Consider the following 21589-nt stretch of genomic DNA (forward strand, 5'->3'; position numbering starts at 1 on the left):
ACCCCAGAGGGTCCCGCTCTGGCTGCCGAGGATCTGTGGCGTTTCTCTCGTCCTGTGCGCTGCATTCGTTGGCCGCCTGAATGGCTTCTCCGACTGGTCTAGGCCCCTGGTGTCCTCTCACTGCTCCTGCTCACCACCGTCACAACACTCCGCAGGTAAAAAATTTTTTTATTAAAACAAAAAATACAAATTATTATGGGTTTTTTTTCAAAATTGTCACTTTTTTTGTTTATAGCGCAAAAAGTAATACCTGCAGAGATAATCAAATACCACCAAAGGAAAGCTCTATTTGTGGGTAAAAAGGATGTAAATTTGTTTGGGTACAGAGTTGCACAACTGAGCAATTGTCAGTTAAAGCAACGCAGTGTCGTATAGTGCAAAATAACCTGGTCATTGAGCAGCCAATTCTTCCAGGGCTGAAGTGGTTAAAGAGGCTGGCGAGCCTAGGAATCCATTTCCATACAAATTAAATCTTGCAACATATTGTGGGCTGTATTCCTCCAGACTGAGCACACTTCATGACACTGTGCTTCATCTTCTCGGAACAAGCCTCTACAATGTTTCTTGAACAATGTAAGTACCTTGATCTCTGCTTTATATTTGCCTGTATATTTGTAGTAAATGGGACTGTTGCTCTACCAGCTTTTCCATGTGCAGATCTTGTGACTGAATAGTCTCCAAAATTTATGGCACTTTATTCCAGCTGCCAAACACCCATACAGGGAAAGACCAACTCCTGGAAACCACAAGAAAAAGAAGGCTCAAACACGTACTAATCTAAAGCCTCTTTATTTCTTTAATAACATTATTTCATAAATACAATTATCTTGTATTTTTTAACTTCAAGGAGGTTAATTTCATAGTTTCATAGTTAGTAAGGTTGAATAAAGACACCAGTCCATCCAGTTCAGAGTGTTTGATATAGTATTTTAGAAATGTACCTGCCTACTCACAAACAAACTGTCCTATTTGAATAAAAACACATAGGCAAGTATTTTCAGAAAATAAAATCTCCATTTATTCTGTGGAAAAGAAAATTGGTAGCTTGAGGAGTCCATATAATTTGGAGCCCAATCTAGTAAGCCCGTAGTAAAAAGCAGAAAGAAATAAACGCAGAGCGGTCATGACTGAGTTAATCAGGGTGGCCTAGCAACAAGGTTAAGTTAAGGAAGAGGTAAGATTGGTTTAGGAGTGGAGGGGGGTGGAGCCCGACCCCCCCCACCCATCGGAGGACGGGGTGAACAGGGAGGAAACCCCCAGAGCCTGCAGTGAAGCGTGCGGTGGTGCAGGGGGCTGGGGAGCTCAGGAAACACATCCGCATGGGCAGAGGAGGAGATGGCACCAGCAGCTCCAGAGCGGATGCTGGGCGCAGAAGGAGGTGGGGAGCAAAGGCCCTGAGACTGGCCTGGCAGCGACTGGGGCGGGTGCTAAGAAGAAGTCATCAGCAATGGCCACCTGGCGCTCTGGTGACTCAGCAGGCAGTCATTCAGAAACAGAGGCCAGAAGCTGATGTGAGCGGTGGCCTAGTGCGGCATGGTTCATCCAACAGCAGAGGCCCTGGGAAAGCAAGTCGGTGGGCGGATCGGGTGCTCGGAGGCGGGGGCCCAGAACCAAGCGAATCATCAGCATCCTGTGAGGACTCCACTGGAGGGCTGTCGGGTGGGGGAGGAAGAGATGGCGATGGAGCGATCTGAGGGGGAGCTGTCGGAGGAGGAGGGACGACAAGGACTTCCTGCAGCATTGCAGGCGGGACCGTCGGCTGGGGGTAATCTGCCCAGGCAACCTGGTAAGTCATTTTGCTCTCATTTATCTGTAGATAGTTATGGGGTGGGGGTTTGGGGGGAGGGGCTAATTGGGTTAGTCAACCCTTAGCGGAACGGTCGCATGCGACCATGTCCCCCTCTCTGGCTGCATCAGTCACTGACCATGCTACGGCAGATGCAAGGCTACAGGGTTTCCTAGCGGGGTTTAAGGAGTTAGTGCAGAGGTTTGAGCCGGGGACAGGGGGAATAGGGGTTGCCGGTAGTGGCATGGATAACTCCTGGGGGGAGTGGTGGGGTGGGCATGACCGGAGTCTGGGGCCCCTGCAGCGGTGACGCCACCAGAGGCTCCTGCAATGGCGGCGGGTCAGGACAAGATGCCCAAGGCAGCTGGAGATGCAACGGGGAGGCTTCGAAAAAACAATATTTAGTCCGGCTGGTGGGCGCGGCGAAGTGTGAGGTGCACACCTCAAGCCCGAAGTGCGAGAAAAAAATCTGGAAGGGTGAGTATGTGGAGATTTCTGCACTCTTACCATTAGAAAAGGTCAACCTGGACAGGGTGAAGCTGGAGGATCATAAGAAGGAAGATGAGGAGAAGAGAAGGTACAGGCTCATACCCAGAACATTTCCGAACTGGTTGCAGGCCTTTGCCATTCTGGCAAGTGTTATCGGGGAAAAGAACCCGGAACACTGCTCAGCATTGTTTTGTTATCTAGATGGCTTTGGTGAAGCTTATAGATTATATGGGGGAACAGCGTGGCTGCGCTAAGACAAGCAATTTCAGCAGCGGGGGCAATACATCCGTCCTTGAGGTGGGACCACAAGGACATCAGCTAGTGGATGCGCTTGATGATGTTGGCGAGATCGACGAGACAGTTTTTTCAAAAGGGGGGCGGTGGATCATCCAATCCTGGACAATTGGCCTCAAAGAAGAGAAGAGAGGAGTGTGCTGGCAGTATAACGAAGGTACATGCAGGTTCAGGGGATCATGTAAGTATAAGCATGAGTGCTCCGGGTGCGGGGGAGCGCATCCAGCATCCCACTGCTTTAAATAAGGAAAGGGGCGCTCAGGAGAGTCTGGCAGTAAAGGGGAAAATGCCAGTGTGGGTAGAAAGGATGCAGCCTTTCCTTGATAGATACCCGGACCGGGAAGCAACGCGGTTACTGGGGCTGGAATTTACTGAGGGTTTTCGGATTCCCAAAAGGATGGAGGATAGTCCCCCTTGAGGTTGGCCTAGCAACATCCGGTGGTTTCGTAAAAACTACGGAAGGAAGTGGCATTCAGCCGCATGGGGGGTCCTTTTCCTTAATTGCCGCTACCATATTTGGTGGGCTCACCGCTGGGGGTGGTGCCCAAGAAGGAGCCGAACAAGTTTCAGTTGATTCATCGTTTATCGTTTCCTAAAGGGGGATCGGTCAATGATGCAATCGACTCAGAGATCTGCGCAGTCTCGTATACGTCCTTCGATGCGGCAGTTTTTGGGGGCGGCGGTCCGGAAAAGGGCCACTGATGGCAAAAGCCGACATTGAGTCAGCTTTCCGATTGCTCCCGGTCCATCTGGGTAGCTTCTGGCTTTTAGGTTGCCAGTGGCATGGGGAGTTATATGTGGATTGCTGCCTGCCCATGGGTTGCTCTATATCATGTTCCCTGTTTGAACAATTTAGTTCTTTCATGGAATGGGTGGTGCGGGACGTCACAGGAGTGAATTCTATCATTCAATACTTGGATGATTTCCTCTGCGTGGGTCCGGCATCGTCGGAGGTCTGTGCGATATTGTTGGCAACGCTTGAAAATGTGGCAGAGAAGTTTGGGATCCCCTTGGCGCCGGAGAAGATGGAAGGCCCAGCTACAGTGCTGAGTTTTTTGGGCATCATCCTGGACTCCGACGCGATGGAATGAAGGCCCAAGCTAAGGGCGTTACAGGCGGAGATTCAGGGTATCATGGAATTGCATAAAGGTGGAACTTCGAACCCTCCAGTCGTTGCTGGGGAAGTTGAACTTTGCGTGGCGCATATTGCCTATGGGGAGAGTATTTTGCAGGAGGCTGTCGGCAAGTACTGCTGGGGTTAGCGCCCCCAAGCACTATATACGTTTGTTGAGGGTGCGCAGGGAGGATCTTAAGATATGGCACACATTCCTGGATAATTTCTGTGGATGTCAGGGCCAGTTAGCCATTATGATTTGGAACTATACACTGATGCTTCTGGCTCAGGGTGTTTCGGAGCCTTTTTCCAGGGGGAATGGAGTGCCGGGCCTTGGCTGTAGTCGTGGAAGGAGGCAGGGCTGGTGAAGAATATGTTGTTACTGGAACTGTTTCCAGTGATTTTGGCTGAGGAGTTGAGGAGTGAATCCTTTCGAAATTTGAAATTAAGATTTCATGCGGCTAACCTAGCGGTGGTACAGGTGATTAACTCAGTGGCATCACCGCTGGTGGTTAGACTGTTGAGACACCTTGTTTTGCAATGCTTGCAGCTGAATATATTAATTTATGTTATTGTACTGTACTTGTCAATGAAACTGGGCATAAATTCTGGGTCCTTAAAGTGATTCATATTTGCTGTAAGACAATACACAAGGCAAAAACACTAATGTCAGCCTAAATTCTGATAATCTTATCCCAATATAGGCCTCAAACTTGAAATAGTATAGGCCACTGATGTACCAAAGTTTAATTGTTACCTTCGTTAGAACGTTCGTCCTCCTTCCTCAGCACACCGAATGTACATACGACACACACGTGTTACTTTATATACACTGCTCATGCGTCGCCCGCGTCTGACATTCTTTCTAGTCTATTCCCTGCCCCTTCGCTTCGGTGCACAGTAGGAGTGACATGGCGGAGATGCAGCAGGTGTCTGTTATTAATAATTCCAGTAACGAGGAGGAAAGCCCGGAGGCAGAAATATCCCGATCCCGGAGGCGAAGATTTAAGGCCTCAAATATGTCCTTTGGTGATATGGTGGAGATGGTGGACATCTTGAGGATGAGTGACTATGATGGGAAGTATGGACCTAAAACCAAATGTGAGAAAGGCCAAGATCATGACTAAAGTTGTGAAGAGTCTGCACAGAAATTTTGGGGTACAACAATCCAAGGAGCAATTGAGAAAACGCTGGTCAGACCTGAAACTGAGGGAGCTGGATCAGTACAGAATGATCAAGAAAGTACTTTGAAAAAGTAATTATTTCTCCTGTGTTCTTCTTCTTCTTATTACTTGCATGCTGCTCCATGTGCTGTGTTTATTTACTGTAGTTCATTTTAAAATGACAAGTTTCAGGTTAGTGGGCACAGTAATCAGTCATAGTAAACATCGTTTGCTCATTAAATAAGATGTTTTGGGCAGATACGGTTAAATACATTTGGTCATGGCTAAGTATCTGTGTGCTAAGTATACCTTTTGTTTCATTCTCATAAAGAATGGGTACTCAGAACAACAACACACCCCAAGGATCTGGAGGAAGGAGAGGTGGAAGAAGTGGGCAAACTTGTCACCACAACAGGTGAGTGTCTGACACCCCAGCTTCAGGTAATATAAGTATGCCTGCATATTTGGCAGGCTCAACATTTCACAAGTGCACAACTCCTAATCCAGGACATCATGGTGTGGAATCGGGAAATCGACATCATAAGGAATAAACTCAATGTCCTTGAACAACAAATGAAGAACATGATTGATGTATTGAGGAGAATATAAAAGATCTTCAAAAGGCAAACATTTTAATAAGATTTTTGGTTTTAGAAAACCATTTTTTTTTTTCAAATGTTTAAAAGCCACATTTTGAAGATGCACATAGTGTGTAAACATGTGGAATCTGCCATCACGGAAGATCAATGTATGCGTTTTGTGGGTGCAACCCCTTCCTCCCAAATGAAGTAGGTGAGAGGAAGGGATTGCACCTCCAAAACACGTCCATTGATCCCCCATGATGGTAGATAGCACATGTTGATATTAGTCATGTGATCAGGAGGGAAATACCCATTTTGACTCTCAAATTGTGTGCATCTTTAAAATTTGGCTTTTACAGGGGTGACATCAGCCCAGCTGATGAAGGCAATATCAAGACATTTTGAACATACTATAATGTCTGATATTGCCTTCAGTTTTTCTACGTTTAACTTTGTAAGTTCAAGTGTTTTGTATGTTATGTTTTTAAACATTCTTATTTAGAACAAAAAAAAATTTGTAAAAAAATTAACATTTTTATTTTTTATTTTACACAAATATTTTAGAACACACACAGTAAAAATTTTGATAATCAACAATGTGTGGCTTCTTTAACCACTTGCCGACCGCCGCACGACGATATACGTCGGCAGAATGGCACGGGCAGGCATATGGGCGTATATATAAGTCCCTGCCTGCCCGCGGGTGGGGGTCCCGATCGGGCCCCCCCCCGGTGCCTGCGGCGGTCGGCATTCCTTCGAGAGCGATCCGGGATGAGGGGGCGGCCATTCATTCATGGCCACCCCCTCGCGATCGCTCTCGACGAATGGAAATCCCCCGTGACATCACTTCCTCTCCTGTAATGTAAACACAGGAGAGGAAGTGATGTATTCTCTCCTCCGTGTCGGTATTTTTCGTTCTGACACGGAGGAGAGCGGATCGGTGAGTTGCACCAACACTCTACACACACAGTAGAACATGCCAGGCACACTCACACCCCCCCTTTACCCCCCTTTACCCCCCCAATTACCCCTGCCCCCCAGTCACAGTGACACCAATGTCATTTTTTTTTTTTTTTTTTTTTTTTGCATTGGTGTCATTTGTGACTGTAATAACTGTTAGGGCAGTTAGAGTTAGCCCCCTTTAGTTCTAATGTACCCCCCTAACCCCCCCAATAAAGGTTTAACCCCGTGATCACCCCCCGTCGCCAGTGTCACTAAGGCTGGGTTCACATTGCAGCGGTTTATGAGAACGAATGTGATTCGCACCGCACTGCAGTGCAAATCACATCCGATCTCTGTGCGATTCGAGTTCAGCCATTCGCCGCACCCGCCGCACCCGCCACACCCGCCGCACCCGCCGCAAATTCGCACGGGACCCTTTTTTTGGCCCGCAGCAGAATCGGATCGCATGGGTGTTCACACCATGCGATCCGAGTTTGCAGATCGCACTGCGATATGCGAACTGATCTGGGGGTGTCAGTAACATTTCACTGACACTCCCAGCAGTTCGCATAGGGCAGTGTGAACTGCCGCCGGGAGGCATGCGATGCGGGAACCCGCCGCGGATTCGCGGCGTTTCCGCATCGCTCCAGTGTGAACCCAGCCTAATAAGCGATCATTTTTCTGATCGCCGTATTAGTGTCACAGGTGACGCTAGTTAGGCAGGTAGGTATTTAGGTTCGCCGCAGCTTTTTATAGCGCCAGGGACCCCCATATACTACCGCATAAAGCCCCCTGATTGCCCCCTAGTTAACCCTTTCACCTGTGATCACCATATAACTGTTACAGGTGACGCCGGTTGGTTAGTTATTTTTTTATAGTTTCAGGGCACCCGCCATTTATTACCTAATAAAGGTTTAACCCCCTGATCACCCGGCGGGTGTCATTTGTGACTAATAACTGTTAGGGCAGTTAGGGTTAGCCCCCTTTAGTTCTAAGGTACCCCCCTAACCCCCCCAATAAAGGTTTAACCCCGTGATCACCCCCCGTCGCCAGTGTCACTAAGGCTGGGTTCACATTGCAGCGGTTTGAGAACGGATGTGATTCGCACCGCACTGCAGTGCAAATCACATCCGATCTCTGTGCGATTCGAGTTCAGCCATTCGCCGCACCCGCCACACCCGCCGCAAATTCGCACGGGACCCTTTTTTTGGTCCGCAGCAGAATCGGATCGCATGGGTGTTCACACCATGCGATCCGAGTTTGCAGATCGCACTGCGATATGCGAACTGATCTGGGGGTGTCAGTAACATTTCACTGACACTCCCAGCAGTTCGCATAGGGCAGTGTGAACTGCCGCCGGGAGGCATGCGATGCGGGAACCCGCCGCGCATTCGTGGCGTTCCCGCATCGCTCCAGTGTGAACCCAGCCTAATAAGCGATCGTTTTTCTGATCGCTGTATTAGTGTCACAGGTGACGCTAGTTAGGCAGGTAGGTATTTAGGTTCGCCGCAGCTTTTTATAGCGCCAGGGACCCCCATATACTACCGCATAAAGCCCCCTGATTGCCCCCTAGTTAACCCTTTCACCAGTGATCACCATATAACTGTTACAGGTGACGCTGGTTGGTTAGTTATTTTTTTATAGTTTCAGGGCACCCGCCATTTATTACCTAGTCTCACTAGTGTACCCCTAAATTTAGGGGTGTCTACTTTCCAAAATGGGGTCATTTGGGGGGGGTTTGTGCCATCTTGGCATTTTATGGCCTTCAAAACTGTAACGCCCTTAGAAAGCCTGAAGGCGGTGCTTGGTTTTCGGGGCCCCGTACGCGGCTAGGCTCCCAAAAAGTCCCACATATGTGGTATCCCCGTACTCAGGAGAAGCAGCAGAATTTATTTTGGGGTGTCATTTCACATATGCCCATAGCATGCGTGAGCAATATATCATTTAGTGACAACTTTGTGAAAAAAAAAAAAAAAAAAAAAGTTTGTAATTTTCCCGCAACTTGTGGCAAAATATAAAATATTCCATGGACTCCACATGCCTCTCAGCAAATAGCTTGGGGTGTCTACTTTCTAAAATGGGGTCATTTGTGGGGGTTTTGTGCCATCTTGGCATTTTATGGCCTTCAAAACTGTAATAGGTAGTGAGAAGTGAACTCAAAAATGTACGCCCTTAGAAAGCCTGAAGGCGGTGCTTGGTTTTCGGGGCCCCGTACGCGGCTAGGCTCCCAAAAAGTCCCACATATGTGGTATCCCCGTACTCAGGAGAAGCAGCAGAATTTATTTTGGGGTGTCATTTCACATATGCCCATGGCATGTGTGAGCAATATATCATTTAGTGACAACTTTGTGAAAAAAAAAAAAAAAAAGTTTGTAATTTTCCCGCAACTTGTGGCAAAATATAAAATATTCCATGAACTCAACATGCCTCTCAGCAAATAGCTTGGGGTGTCTACTTTCTAAAATGGGGTCATTTGTGGGGGTTTTGTGCCATCTTGGCATTTTATGGCCTTCAAAACTGTAATAGGTAGTGAGAAGTGAACTCAAAAATTTACGCCCTTAGAAAGCCTGAAGGCGGTGCTTGGTTTACGGGGCCCCGTACGCGGCTAGGCTCCCAAAAAGTCCCACATATGTGGTATCCCCGTACTCAGGAGAAGCAGCAGAATTTATTTTGGGGTGTCATTTCACATACGCCCATAGCATGTGTGAGCAATATATCATTTAGTGACAACTTTGTGTAAAAAAAAATAAAAAATTTTTTTTTGTCATTATTCAATCGCTTGAGGCAAAAAAATAAAATATTCAATGGGCTCAACATGCCTCTTATCAATTTCCTTAGGGGGTCTACTTTCCAAAATGGGGTCATTTGGGGGGGTTTTGTACTGCCCTGCCATTTTAGCACCTCAAGAAATGAGATAGGCAGTCGTAAACTAAAAGCTGCGTAAATTCCAGAAAACGTACCTTAGTTTGTAGATGTGACAACTTTTGCGCAAACCAATAAATATACAATTATTGACTTTTTTTTTACCAAAGACATGTGGCTGAATACATTTTGGCCTAAATGTATGACTAAAATTGAGTTTATTGGATTTTTCTAATAACAAAAAGTAGAAAATATCATTTTTTTTCAAAATTTGCGGTCTTTTTACGTTTATATCGCAAAAAATAAAAATCGCAGAGGCAATCAAATACCATCAAAAGAAAGCTCTATTTGTGGGAAGAAAAGGACACAAATTTTGTTTGGGTACAACATTGCATGACCGCGCAATTACCAGTTAAAGCAGCGCAGTGCCAAAGTGTAAAAAGACCTCTGGTCATTTACCAGCAAAATGGTCCGGTCTGAAAGTGGTTAAATGTTCAATACCAGTTTTTGAAGTAATTTTGTGTTTACAGTGACAATGGGGCTTATTTACTAAAGGAAAAGGCACTACAAGTGTACTAGGAGAATCTAGGAGTAGCCAAAAAAAAGCACAAGCAATAAAGAAAATTCAAGATTTTATCAGATAAAATTTTTTTTATTACAAAATGTTTTAGACATTGTCTGGCATAGCAATGCCCCCCCCCCCCCCACCCATAAAATAATTGATGTATTTCTGCGAACTTCACGAGCGCTTTGGGGGGCCAAGCCAGTACGGCCAGTATCCAGGCCCATCAGGGGATTAGCACTAATAAGTCCGGCCTCAGGCCCAACTGAGGCAAGATAATTTTGAGCATTTGTCCATAAAAAATTGTGCAATACGCAACAGGATATATCGTTAATTTGGTAGTCCGCCATATGGATTGCTGTCAGAAACAGAAACTGGCTGGCCCTTATCCAGAAGGTATTCTCAACCAAGCTTTTCGCTCTGGCCAGCCGGTAGTTAAAAACCCTCCTCTCCTGGGTGAGGGTCCTTTGGGAGAATGGCCTCATCAGGTGCTCACCCAGACCGAATGCTTCATCAGCAAGAAAGACGAACGGGAGTCCTTCCACGTTGTCAGCATCAGGTGGCAATGACAGGCCACCAGTCTGGAGACATTGGTAAAACTCCGTATGGGAAAAGACTCCTCCATCCAGCCATTCTTCCCAGCATCCACATAGAGGAACTCATATTGTGCCGTCACCGCCGTCATTAACACTATACTATTAAACCCCTTATAGTTATAATAGTAAGACCTCGAATGGGGTGGTGGCATGATGTGGACATGCTTCCCATCTATAGCCCCTCCACAGTTGTGAAAGTCCCAATGGTTGGTAAAATGGGAGGCCACAGTCTGCCATTCCTGTGGCGTGGAAGGAAACTGTGGAGTCAAAATAGAAAAAAAAAATATTAGTACTTTTGCACATAAACATTGCAAGCAGATTACACAAAAACATTCTTGGGCAACATCAGTATAACTTTTTTTTAAGGAGTATTTAAAGACAAAAATCTAAGGTCCACTTATCAGATTCCTCACCCCCTCTGATGGCCCATTGTAAACATTTTAGGGGGGGCGGGGAGGGTTTGAGCTGAATTTGGGACCCAAAAAAATCCTCTGGCACTCTGCCTGAATTTAAGCACGCACATAACATTTTTACACATTTTAGGGGGTGTTTTGGGTAAAGCACTACAATGGAGCTGACAAAATACATTGTTAAGTGACTAGGCTATAGGTGTATATGGGTCCAGGATAGCATGCTGGGGAGGTTAGTGAAGGCAAATGTACTGTACATGTAGGCCAAAAAAGGAGTATTAAAAGCTTACAGCATGCATGAGGATAAAGGGGACATTAACAGCATATTACAATCATGGCAATTAGGGAATGATGAAAGAAATACATAGAATGTGATATTAAAGGATAAAACTTAACCTAATGTAGTTCTTCTGCAGGACCTGAATGATGGCAGAACAGGTCTCTGGAATAATGATCCCCAGAGCCTGGGGGAGATGCCTGTAGAGAACTTGAGGTCCTGTAGACTTCTCCCAGTCGCCAAGTACCACAATGTGGTGACTAGCCTGTGCTCCGGAGTAATGGCTTGCCACATGCAGGTGTCCTGCTTCATAAAATAAGGGGTCAGCAAACTCAACAGACGGTGAAAAATGGGGTCTGTCATCCTGAGGAAGTTCCTGAAATCATCAGGATTATTCTCCTGGATCTCGTGCAGCAAAGGCATATGAGAGAATTGGTCACTATGGAGTAACCAATTCTTGGTCCATGAACTCCTCCTCGCCCTGTTCATGGACTGGACTTGGGTCAAAGTATGAACCCCAACACCAAGCCCTCACACAGCACGAACTCTATGATGAGAACATACCCGCAACATGGCTTCAAAATGGTCAGCTGATCAGATTGAACTGACAGAACACACTGAAGAACAGCAAGGCCTGTGAAGAGCGAGCAAAAATCACCAATGAGTGGACAAGAATGCACTGAAAAACAGATACGTGCTGACTGCACGCACTGAAGAACAGATACAAACTGAACAGCAGTAAAAAGCATGAGTCTGAAAAGCACGAATCATCTCTAACCAGACTTCTACTAACACAAAATAAACACGAGATTAGCAGAAGGAGCCCAAAGGGTGGCGCACTGGCTATTGAATTTCCTTTTTCTAGTCCCATCCTGCATGTTGTACGTCACCGCGTTCTTGATGGTCGGAATTTGGTGTGATCATGTGTACGCAAGACAGCTTCAGTGGAATTCCGTTGGAAAAACCATCAGAGTTTATTCCGATGGGAAAACCGGTCGTGTGTACAGGGCATAACAGGTTTACATCTAATGCCTCGTACACACAATCAAACAATCCGGTGGAAAAGTCCGGCGGACAATCCGCCCGTGTGTAGGCTCCGGCGGACTTTTTTTACCCCAAAGTCCGGCGGACTAAGAAAGTATTTTTGCACTCCAATCTGTACACCGGACTCTCATTTCGGCGGACAATACGGCCGTGTGTGTGCCAGTCCGCCGTACTTTTGAAATGAACTGACTTTTGATCAGTGGTATTTGATCACCTCTGTGGTTTTTATTTTTTGCGCTATAAACAAAAAAATAGCGACAATTTTGAAAAAAACTATTTTTTTTTTACATTTGCTATAATAAATATCCCCAAAAAATATTTAAAAAAACATTTTTTTCCCCAGTTTAGGCCGATACGTATTCTTCTACATATGTATAAAAAAAAAAAAAATCACAATTGTGCCCTGTACACACGGTCGGATATTTCGACCACAAATTCCGTCTGATTTTTCCAGACGGATTTTGGCCAAAACTTGTGTTGCATACACATGGTCGCACAAAGTTGTCGGAAAATCCGATCGTTCTGAACAAGGTGACGTCAAACACGTATGTAGGGTCTATAAACGGGCCAGTAGCCAATAGCTTTTGTCTCTTAGTTTATTCTAAGCATGCGTGGCACTTTGTACGTCGGAATTGTCTACACACGATTGGAATTTATGCGATCGGATTTTGTTGTTGGCAAATTTTAGATCCTGCTCTCAAACTTTGTGCGTCGGAAAATCCAACGGAGAAAGTCCGATAGAGCCCACACACAGTCGGATTTTCCAACAACATGATCCGATCGCACATTTTCCGTCAGGACATAAGTGTTTATTGATTGGTTTTCGCAAAAGTTATAACATCTACAAAATAGGGAATAGTTTTATAGCATTTTTATTGATAATTTTTTTTTTTACTAGTAATGGCAGTGAGCAGTAGTGATGGCCGAACGGTTCACCCGGCGGTCGTTTCGCGGCGGATTTCGGCTGTTCGCTGTCCGCCCGATCGGCGGACTATTGCCGCCGTTCGCCCAGCGGACTTCCATGTTTACTGTGTAAAAGAACTTTGACCTATGATGACACATCCATCATGGGGTACAGGACAGCCAATTGAGACATTACAGCACATGGACACTTGGACATTCCCCCTAACTTATAAATAGACCCGATCCGGCGGCCATTTTACATTCTTTCTTCTGTCACTATAGGGAGAGGTTGCTGTGTGGAGCAGGGAGAGACTTCAGTGACCCAAATCACTATTTATTAGGTCCACAAAAGTTCTTTTAAGGACTGGTATCATGGTTAGGTGTTAGGTGTAGTTCAGGATATAGGTTTGAGACAGTGCTGTGCTAGTGATTGTTGCAGCAGCCTGAGTGTCTTTTGTCAGTGTAGAGAAAGGGACAGGACGCTGTGTGCTGCAGGGACAGTCAGTTTAATCATTAGCTGTTACTATTAGGTCCACAAAAGTGCTATTCAAGTTATTGTTCCAGCAGCCTCTGTTTTGTCAGTTTATATAGGGACAGGCAGGAAGCTGTGTGTGAGGCAGTGAGGGACAGTCAGTTTAATCAGTAGCTGTTACTATTAGGTCCCCAAAGGTTCTTTTTAGGACTGGTATGGTAATAGGCTTGTACATGTATAATATTCTTTCTTCCAAATATAGAAAGAATATTATACTTGACTGCTGCCCTTCTGCTGCAGTCTGCTAATCATTCACAACCTTCTTGTTCCACAAAGGTCCTTATAAGGACTGGTAAGGTCTAGGGTGCTATAGTACATAGGGTTGAGTGAGGTACAGTCTGCTATTCCATAAGGACTGGTATAGGTCCACAATACATAGGGTTGAGGTGCACTACTGCTGACTGCTGCCCTATACTGCAGCAGTCCTTCATCAGTATAGGGACTGACGTACAGTCTGCTAATCATTCACAACCTACTTGTTCCACAAAGGTCCTTATAAGGACTGGTAAGGTCTAGGGTGCTATAGTACATAGGGTTGAGTGAGGTACAGTCTGCTATTCCATAAGGACTGGTATAGGTCCATAATACATAGGGTTGAGGTGCACTACTGCTGACCGCTGCCCTATACTGCAGCAGTCCTTCATCAGTATAGGGACTGACGTACAGTCTGCTAATCATTCACAACCTACTTGTTCCACAAAGGTCCTTATAAGGACTGGTAAGGTCTAGGGTGCTACAGTACATAGGGTTGGGTGAGGTACAGTCTGCTATTCCTTAAGGACTGGTATAGGTCCACAATACATAGGGTTGAGGTGCACTACTGCTGACCGCTGCCCTATACTGCAGCAGTCCTTTATCAGTATAGGGACTGAGAGTTTTGTCACAGGGTCATTTAAAATATGACAGGCAGAGGAAGAGGCAGGCCCTTCCACAGGGGTGGTAGGGGTAGGGCAGGAGCAACAGGCTTGAGCCAAAGTGGGAAGTTGCAGAAGGTGCGTTAAATTCATTTAAAGGACGCACCAGACTTGGTTCAGTGGCTCACTCAGCCTTACTCTTCTGCACCCTCCTCATCCTCTCGATCTGCACCCTCTTCTTCACTCTCTGCTATGTGCACCCCCAAAGACACTGTAGGGAAATTCAGCTTCTAGGACCACCCAGATAGGTTCAGGTAATGCAGGAAGACTTCCGTAGACCCCCAGGCCCGGAGATATCAATAATGTGACACAGGAGACAGGTTTGCATTCATTCACTTTAAAGATATCTGCTGAAACAATGTGAAAGTTGCACTTATATGCAGTCTAGGGACAACAAGGGAGGAGTTTCTGAAGTGTTACACGTATACAGAAGAAATAGCTTCAGTCAATATTTTACTTATTAGCTGGTGCCATAAGACAAAATTCACATAATTTTTACTACAAAATATATGTATTCTTGAACAGATGTCGTTATCTTATCTAAAACAAACGCAAGCCTGAGCTAGGTCAAACACCACAGTCTTAATATATATGTAAAAATTACCCCGAGAAAATTTCTATAGATAACAGTTTAAACATGTGTGAGTTTCAACTTAAACTCATATTTGAATTTAAGAGTTTTCATAGTAAAACATAAAATCTTGAACAAAATGGAATCTATCTTGCTATCATTCTTTACAGTTCCCCTCTTTCAGACATTTATATGACTCACTATCTTTCACAGTTATGTCATCTTTCTTCTTTCATAATACATACTAAGATAAACTCTATTCGCAGCAGCAGGATCAGGGGTTCGGGATGCCTTAACAATTATGCACATTATAAGCTTATAACAGGCATATAGGAACAAAACAAAAAGAATAATCATAGTTATAGTTATGGCAACACTTTTTAACCATGTAAGTATTCCTATTCCAGAACTTAGGTTTGCAAAAGGATCCCATGTCTTAGCAATGTTTCTAGCTTCATCTTGTAATTTGCTTATTTCTTTCCGGTGTTGTGCAATTATATCATAGTAATCTGGTACCTCAATACCAGTGGCGGCTGGTGAAGTTTTTGGATGGGGGGGCGCCAGACCCCGCCCATCATGACCCCGCCCACCATTTTGGCCCCTCCCACTTCTCAAAAAACACGCCCCTTATGTAATCGGAAAAAAAAATTGACGTGGGTTCCCCCTCCGAGAGCATACCAGGCCCTTAGGTCTGGTATGGATTCCAAGGGGAACCCCCTACGCCGAAAAAACGGCGTGGGGGTCCCCCCCAGATCCACACCAGACCCTTATCCGAGCACGCTACCCGGCCGGCCAGGAAAGGGGGTGGGGACGAGCGGGCGGCCCCCCCCTCCTGAGCCGTACCAGGCCGCGTGCCCTCAACATGGGGGGGTGCCTTGGGGGAGGGGGGGGGCGTGCGGCCCCCCCACCCCAAAGCACCTTGTCCCCATGTTGATGAGGACAAGGGCCTCTTCCCGACAACCCTGGCCGTTGGTTGTCGGGGTCTGCGGGCGGGGGGCTTATCGGAATCCGGGAGCCCCCTTTAATAAGGGGGCCCGGATACCGGCCCCCCACCCTATGTGAATGAGTATGGGGTACAATGTACCCCTACCCATTCAACTGTGAAAAAAAGTACGAAAAAAAAAACACAACACAGGGTTAAAATATTTTATTGCACAGCTCCGGGGGTCTTCCGTCTTCGGGGGTCTTCTCGCCGGACTCCTCCGCTATCTTCTTGTAGCTCTTTTGCTAGCGAAGGAGTCCGGCTTTCTTCCTCGCCGCCGGCCTCTTCTCCCGACTTCGGGGGTCTTGTCCCCTTCTTCGGTTCTTCTGCCGGGCTACTGCGCCTTCTTATAGCTTTTTTAGAGGCGGTGGCCCGGTCTTCTGCTGCCGCCGCCGCCGCCCGTTCTTCTTCTTCTTCTTCTTCCTCTCCTTCTTCTCCAGGAGATGTTGCCTCGACGATCTCCCTGGCCGGAATGCCAGGGACGCGCTGCGCTGCTACTTATATAGGGACAATGGGGCGGTGTCACATGGGTTGATGTCACATGGGTTGATGTCACATGGACTGTCGCCATGTGACATCAACCCATGTGACCAACCCATGTGACATCAACCCATGTGACACCGCCCATTGTCACTATATAAGTGGCAGCACAGCGCGGCTCTGGCATTGCGGCCGGAGAGCTCGTCGAGTCAACATCTCCTGGAGGAGAAGAAGAAGAAGAAGAAGAACAAGAAGAAGAAGAAGAAGAAGAACGGAAGGCAGCGGCAGCGGCGACAGAAGACCGGGTCACCGCCTGTAAAAGAGCTACAAGAAGGCGCGGTGGCCCGGCAGAAGAACCGAAGAGGGGGACAAGACCCCCGAAGTCGGAAGAAGAGGCCGGCGGGGAGGAAGAAAGCCGGACTCCTCCGCTAGCAAAAGAGCTACAAGAAGATAGCGGAGGAGTCCGGCGAGAAGACCCCCGAAGACGGAAGACCCCCGGAGCTGTGCAATAAAATATTTTAACCCTGTGTTGTGTTTTTTTTTTTTGTACTTTTTTTCACAGGTGAATGGGTAGGGGTACATTGTACCCCATACTCATTCACATAGGGTGGGGGGCCGGTATCCGGGGGCCCCCTTATTAAAGGGGGCTCCCGGATTCCGATAAGCCCCCCGCCCGCAGACCCCGACAACCAACGGCCAGGGTTGTCGGGAAGAGGCCCTTGTCCTCATCGACATGGGGACAAGGTGCTTTGGGGTGGGGGGCCCGCTCGTCCCCACCCCCCTTCCTGGCCGGCCGGGTAGCGTGCTCGGATAAGGGTCTGGTGTGGATCTGGGGGGGACCCCCACGCCGTTTTTTCGGCATAGGGGGTTCCCCTTGGAATCCATACCAGACCTAAGGGCCTGGTATGCTCTCGGAGGGGGAACCCACACCAATTTTTTTTCAGAAATTTGTCGAGGAGTTTCCCTTTCAGAGCTCATTCTCTGATTGGCCACGGCAAAAGTCGCCTGGCCTGGGGAAACCTTTCTGGCTGAAGTGTGAAAGCTTTTTTTCCATTCATTCAGCTAAATGCATGAACATTTAACAAAGTAGAAACTAAGGTCTTTATGCAGTGACTTGACTCACCTCCTGCCTGTCTTGCAGCTCCGCTCGGGCTGAGGAACGGAGCTGCCGACGTCACTTCCGGGTTTCGTAAAGCAGCCGAAAGCCGGAAGTGACGTGCCTGTCTAAGAATGACAATGCTCCCGCCCGTAGAATCACAGTGATTTTACGGGCGGAAGCCAGTCGGCGTTCTGCAGTGCGCCGCAAGGCGGGTTTTTAACCCGCAAATGAAGCGCCATGGATGCAATCTTGTGATTGCATTGACGTGGCGCTTCTCATAGTGCACTGTGACCGGCGCCACAGTACACTATGTCAAATTGTTAAATGACATATTTTTTTTTTAAATGTCTTAAAGGGCCCGTTTTTTTTTTTAAACTTTTTTTTTTTTTTTACTTTTTTTTTTTACACCTGGGGGAGGGGGGGCGGCACCCGGGCGCCCCCTATGGGCGGGCCGCCACTGCTCAATACTTGTGTTATGAAACCAGGTACAACACTCATAATCTTCTGTGTTTTCACATATCCCTGTTAAAGCAGCACTCATGCTTTCTATGGCTAACTCGTGTAGTTCTAATTGTTTTCTAATTGCCCTAGTTTCTATATTTAATTTAGTAATATCCTCAGAATTCTTTTCCATTACTTCATCAATGATTCCAGTGTAATTATTCAACCTTTTCATTAAGTCTATTCCCCACCCAGTCCATGAGGGGAACCAAGCCCATGCCATATCTTTTTCAAGAAACAACTCCCTTTTATTGCGGTGTTTGAGGGGGTACCTAGGATGCATGCTAGCTTCAAGGAGGTGTCTTCCCTTGCTATCTCCTACTACGCCCATGATGGGGACTAGGGCTGCAAGATAACACCATCCTTGGGGTTCAGTGGGGATCCAAGGGTGACAGATTTTTCCACAACAAATATAAATACTGTTTCCTAGAGCTAAGGATCATTTGTTGAATATTGTCATCATTTCATCAGAAAGACTGGAAAAGGTTAAACTCGACAATAATTTTCCTACTGTGGAACTGGAACTGGAGCTAAGAAAGTTTAACAGAGTGGTGTTTAGGGCAGGTTCTAAAGTGTGAAAGAAAGGACTTTCAATTGATGTAATTGAAAAGTTAATTTTAGCTTGTTGGCAAACTTCAGCTCCGCTTGTGGAGTTTCCCAACCTAAAACACCAGTCTGGGAAATGACTTCTACCAATAATTTGGAAAGTAAGGGTATTATTTGAAAGCGTTCTTGTGACATTTGTAAGGACAACAGGAGGAGTGCCATTAAGGAGGGGGGTGAAGTTTAGAGGTACTGCCATTAAGGGGATCCTAGCAGTGCTAGGATGGAGTTTACTACATATCCAACATTTTTCAAATCCAGATTTCTGGGCATAGCTATATTTAAACTTCAATAATAACATTTTATCTGTAAAACTTTCTGAGTATTCATTTCTCTTGTGTCTGTCATGTGTATTATTCATATTATTCTGTTGTAGAGTGTTAGAGGCTCCACAAATACTCTTTATGGGTCCCAAATCTTCAGGATGATAAATACAGTTAGTTATCAGCAAAGTTGGCAGGAACACAATCAGGGCAGCCCAGCATAAGAGGCACAAGGCCTTCCCAGAAGTCAGTGGTGAAATAAGCAAAGTCATCTTGTTCAGAGTCTTGACTATCTGCTTCACTTGTCTGTGCTTTATCTTTGTCTTTGCCTTGCTTGTTAGGGTCCTGGTTGACCTTCTTTACACGACTTGCATGAATCCAGGCCTGTTGTCCCTCTACCAGAATAGCTGTGCGGGTAACTGCGATCACTGTGGTTGGGGGACCAAAGGGATACTCCTGTTTCTTGGTGCGTTTCAATTGCTGGACCACCACGGTGTCACCCACCTGAAAAGGGTGTGTAGGTTCCTGTGAAGAAGAAGGAGAGGTGCGAGCAACGTTCCTTTCAACTTGATCCAAAGTTTCAATACGTTTTTTTTACATATTCTTCCTGAATAAGATCTAGGTCCCCTCTTTCTAACATAAGTGGCTGTCTGGCCCATGGGGTGAGGAATGGCCTACCCATTAAGAATTCAAAAGGAGAGTATCCTGTCTTTTTAGAGGGTGTCATTCTTACCTCGGCTAGTACAGCTGGGAGGACCTTCTTCCAATTTGCATACGTACCTCCAGTGGCCTTCCTAATCTTATCTTTAATGGTTCTGTTCATCCTTTCCACTATACCTGAACTCTGGGGGTGGTAAGGAATATGAAACTTCCATTCTATTTTCAGTGTTTTTACCAGGTCTTAACAAACTTTGGCCACAAATGCAGGACCATTGTCAGAGTTGATCTATAGTGGGCAACCCCACCTTGGAATAATTTCTTGTATCAGAATCCTCACTACTGTTTGTGCATCTTCCTTTGTAGTCACAAATATTTCTATCCATCTTGAGAACACTTCCACTATTACGAGCAAATATTCTTGTCTTTTACCTAGTTTGGGCATGTGTGTAAAATCTATCTGCAGATGAGTGAATGGTGTAGATGGATATATCAGATGTTCATGTTTTACTTTGTGAGGGTTCCTAGGGTTATTCCGAATGCATGTGATGCATCTGGAAACATGCCTTTACAAGAGAGGGAAGACCTGAAATGTAAAAATCCTTATCCAAAAGTTCACATGTGACTTTCCACCCTCTGTGACCTATCCCATGGTATTGTGAAATAAAAATGGGTGCGCTGGCTACAGGGATACATGGTCTCCCCTCTTGGCAGACAAGGTCAGTTTCTGGGCTTGTCTGCAAACCTATTGAGTTCCATTGCTGGATGTCTTGGTCTGTGGCATATGCTTGGAGATCACGCAATGTTTGATCCAAAAGAGGAATTTCTGGTGAGAGTAAGGGCATTTGTGTGTTTGCAGGCTGTGTGGATGCTGCTTCTCTTGCTGCTTTGTCAGCTAAGGCGTTGCCTTTGGCTATGTCATCCTGTTGCCCTGTATGTGCCCTACAGTGTAATATAGCTATGGACCTTGGCAATTGTATAGCTTCTAGCAGACTTGTGACAAGCGTGGAATGTGAGATGGATTTACCATCTGCTGCTATGTAGCCCCGCCTTTTCCATATAACTCCAAAATCGTGTGCAACACCATAAGCGTACTTGGAGTCTGTGTAAATGTTTACATCCTGCCCTTCAAAAAGCTGACAAGCTCTAGTAAGAGCTATAAGTTCTGCAGCTTGTGCTGATTGGAATGGGACAGGGTTTGCTTCCAGTATTTTATCAGGCAGCTGAACAACAGCATACTCTGCATGGTATGTATTATCATTTGGTCTTGAATAAGACCCATCCACAAAGACATTCTTTGCTCCAAGGAGAGCAGTTGAAGACATGTCTGGTCTCGGGGATGTGTCTTGGTGGATGAGGTCCATGCATTCATGTGGAGGCACTACCTCATCCTCTTCCCATTTCAAGCCTAGCAAGGCATTCAGGATTGGAACTGGGCCAGAATTGGGAGAGGCATATTTTATCTCAAGTTTTGGGTTAGAAAGTAAAATGACTTCATAATCGCTCAGCCTCTGGGCTGACATGTGCTGGGTATGAATGTTTTTTAGTAGAATGGATACATGTGAGTGGTATGCAGTGTGGTGGCATGTCCTAGAGTAAATGATGTAGCCAATTCCACCACCATTGCACAGGATGCAAGAGCTCTGAGAAATGCCGGCATGCCCTGTACTGGCATAGGCACAACCTTTGAAAAAAACGCAATAGGGCGGAGTTTGCCCCCATGCTCCTGGGCCAGGACCCCCGCCAAAGTTTTACAATTGTCCCTTGCAAACAAGTGAAACATTTTCCCATATTCAGGTATTCCAAGTCCAGGAGCTGTGACCATTGCAGTTTTAAGATACACAAAAGCATTGTACATTTCATCATTCCATTTCACACAATCTGGCATGTCAGTACCTGTGGCTTGCCTCAGGAGATTATCATAGCAGGAACAATCCGGTATCCATTGGCGGCAGTAACCAATC

At 46.2% G+C, this 21589-nt stretch overlaps 1 protein-coding gene across 1 annotated transcript in view; it reads left to right on the forward strand.

Annotated features, from left to right (window-relative positions):
- Positions 1-470: 470 nt before the first annotated feature.
- The window catches only part of LOC143973607 (histo-blood group ABO system transferase-like), a 354850-nt gene continuing 333731 nt past the window's right edge, over positions 471-21589 (forward strand). Inside the window, exon 1 of the mRNA XM_077474459.1 lies at positions 471-573. Within this exon, the coding sequence (XP_077330585.1) occupies positions 519-573 (55 nt within the window). The 5' untranslated portion in view covers positions 471-518. The remainder of the gene's footprint in view (positions 574-21589) is intronic.

The sequence above is a fragment of the Lithobates pipiens genome, unplaced genomic scaffold (genome assembly GCF_037356315.1).
Source record: "Lithobates pipiens isolate NorthernLeopardFrog02 unplaced genomic scaffold, aLitPip1_a1.2 Scaffold_85, whole genome shotgun sequence".
In the NCBI taxonomy this organism is placed as follows: domain Eukaryota; kingdom Metazoa; phylum Chordata; class Amphibia; order Anura; family Ranidae; genus Lithobates; species Lithobates pipiens.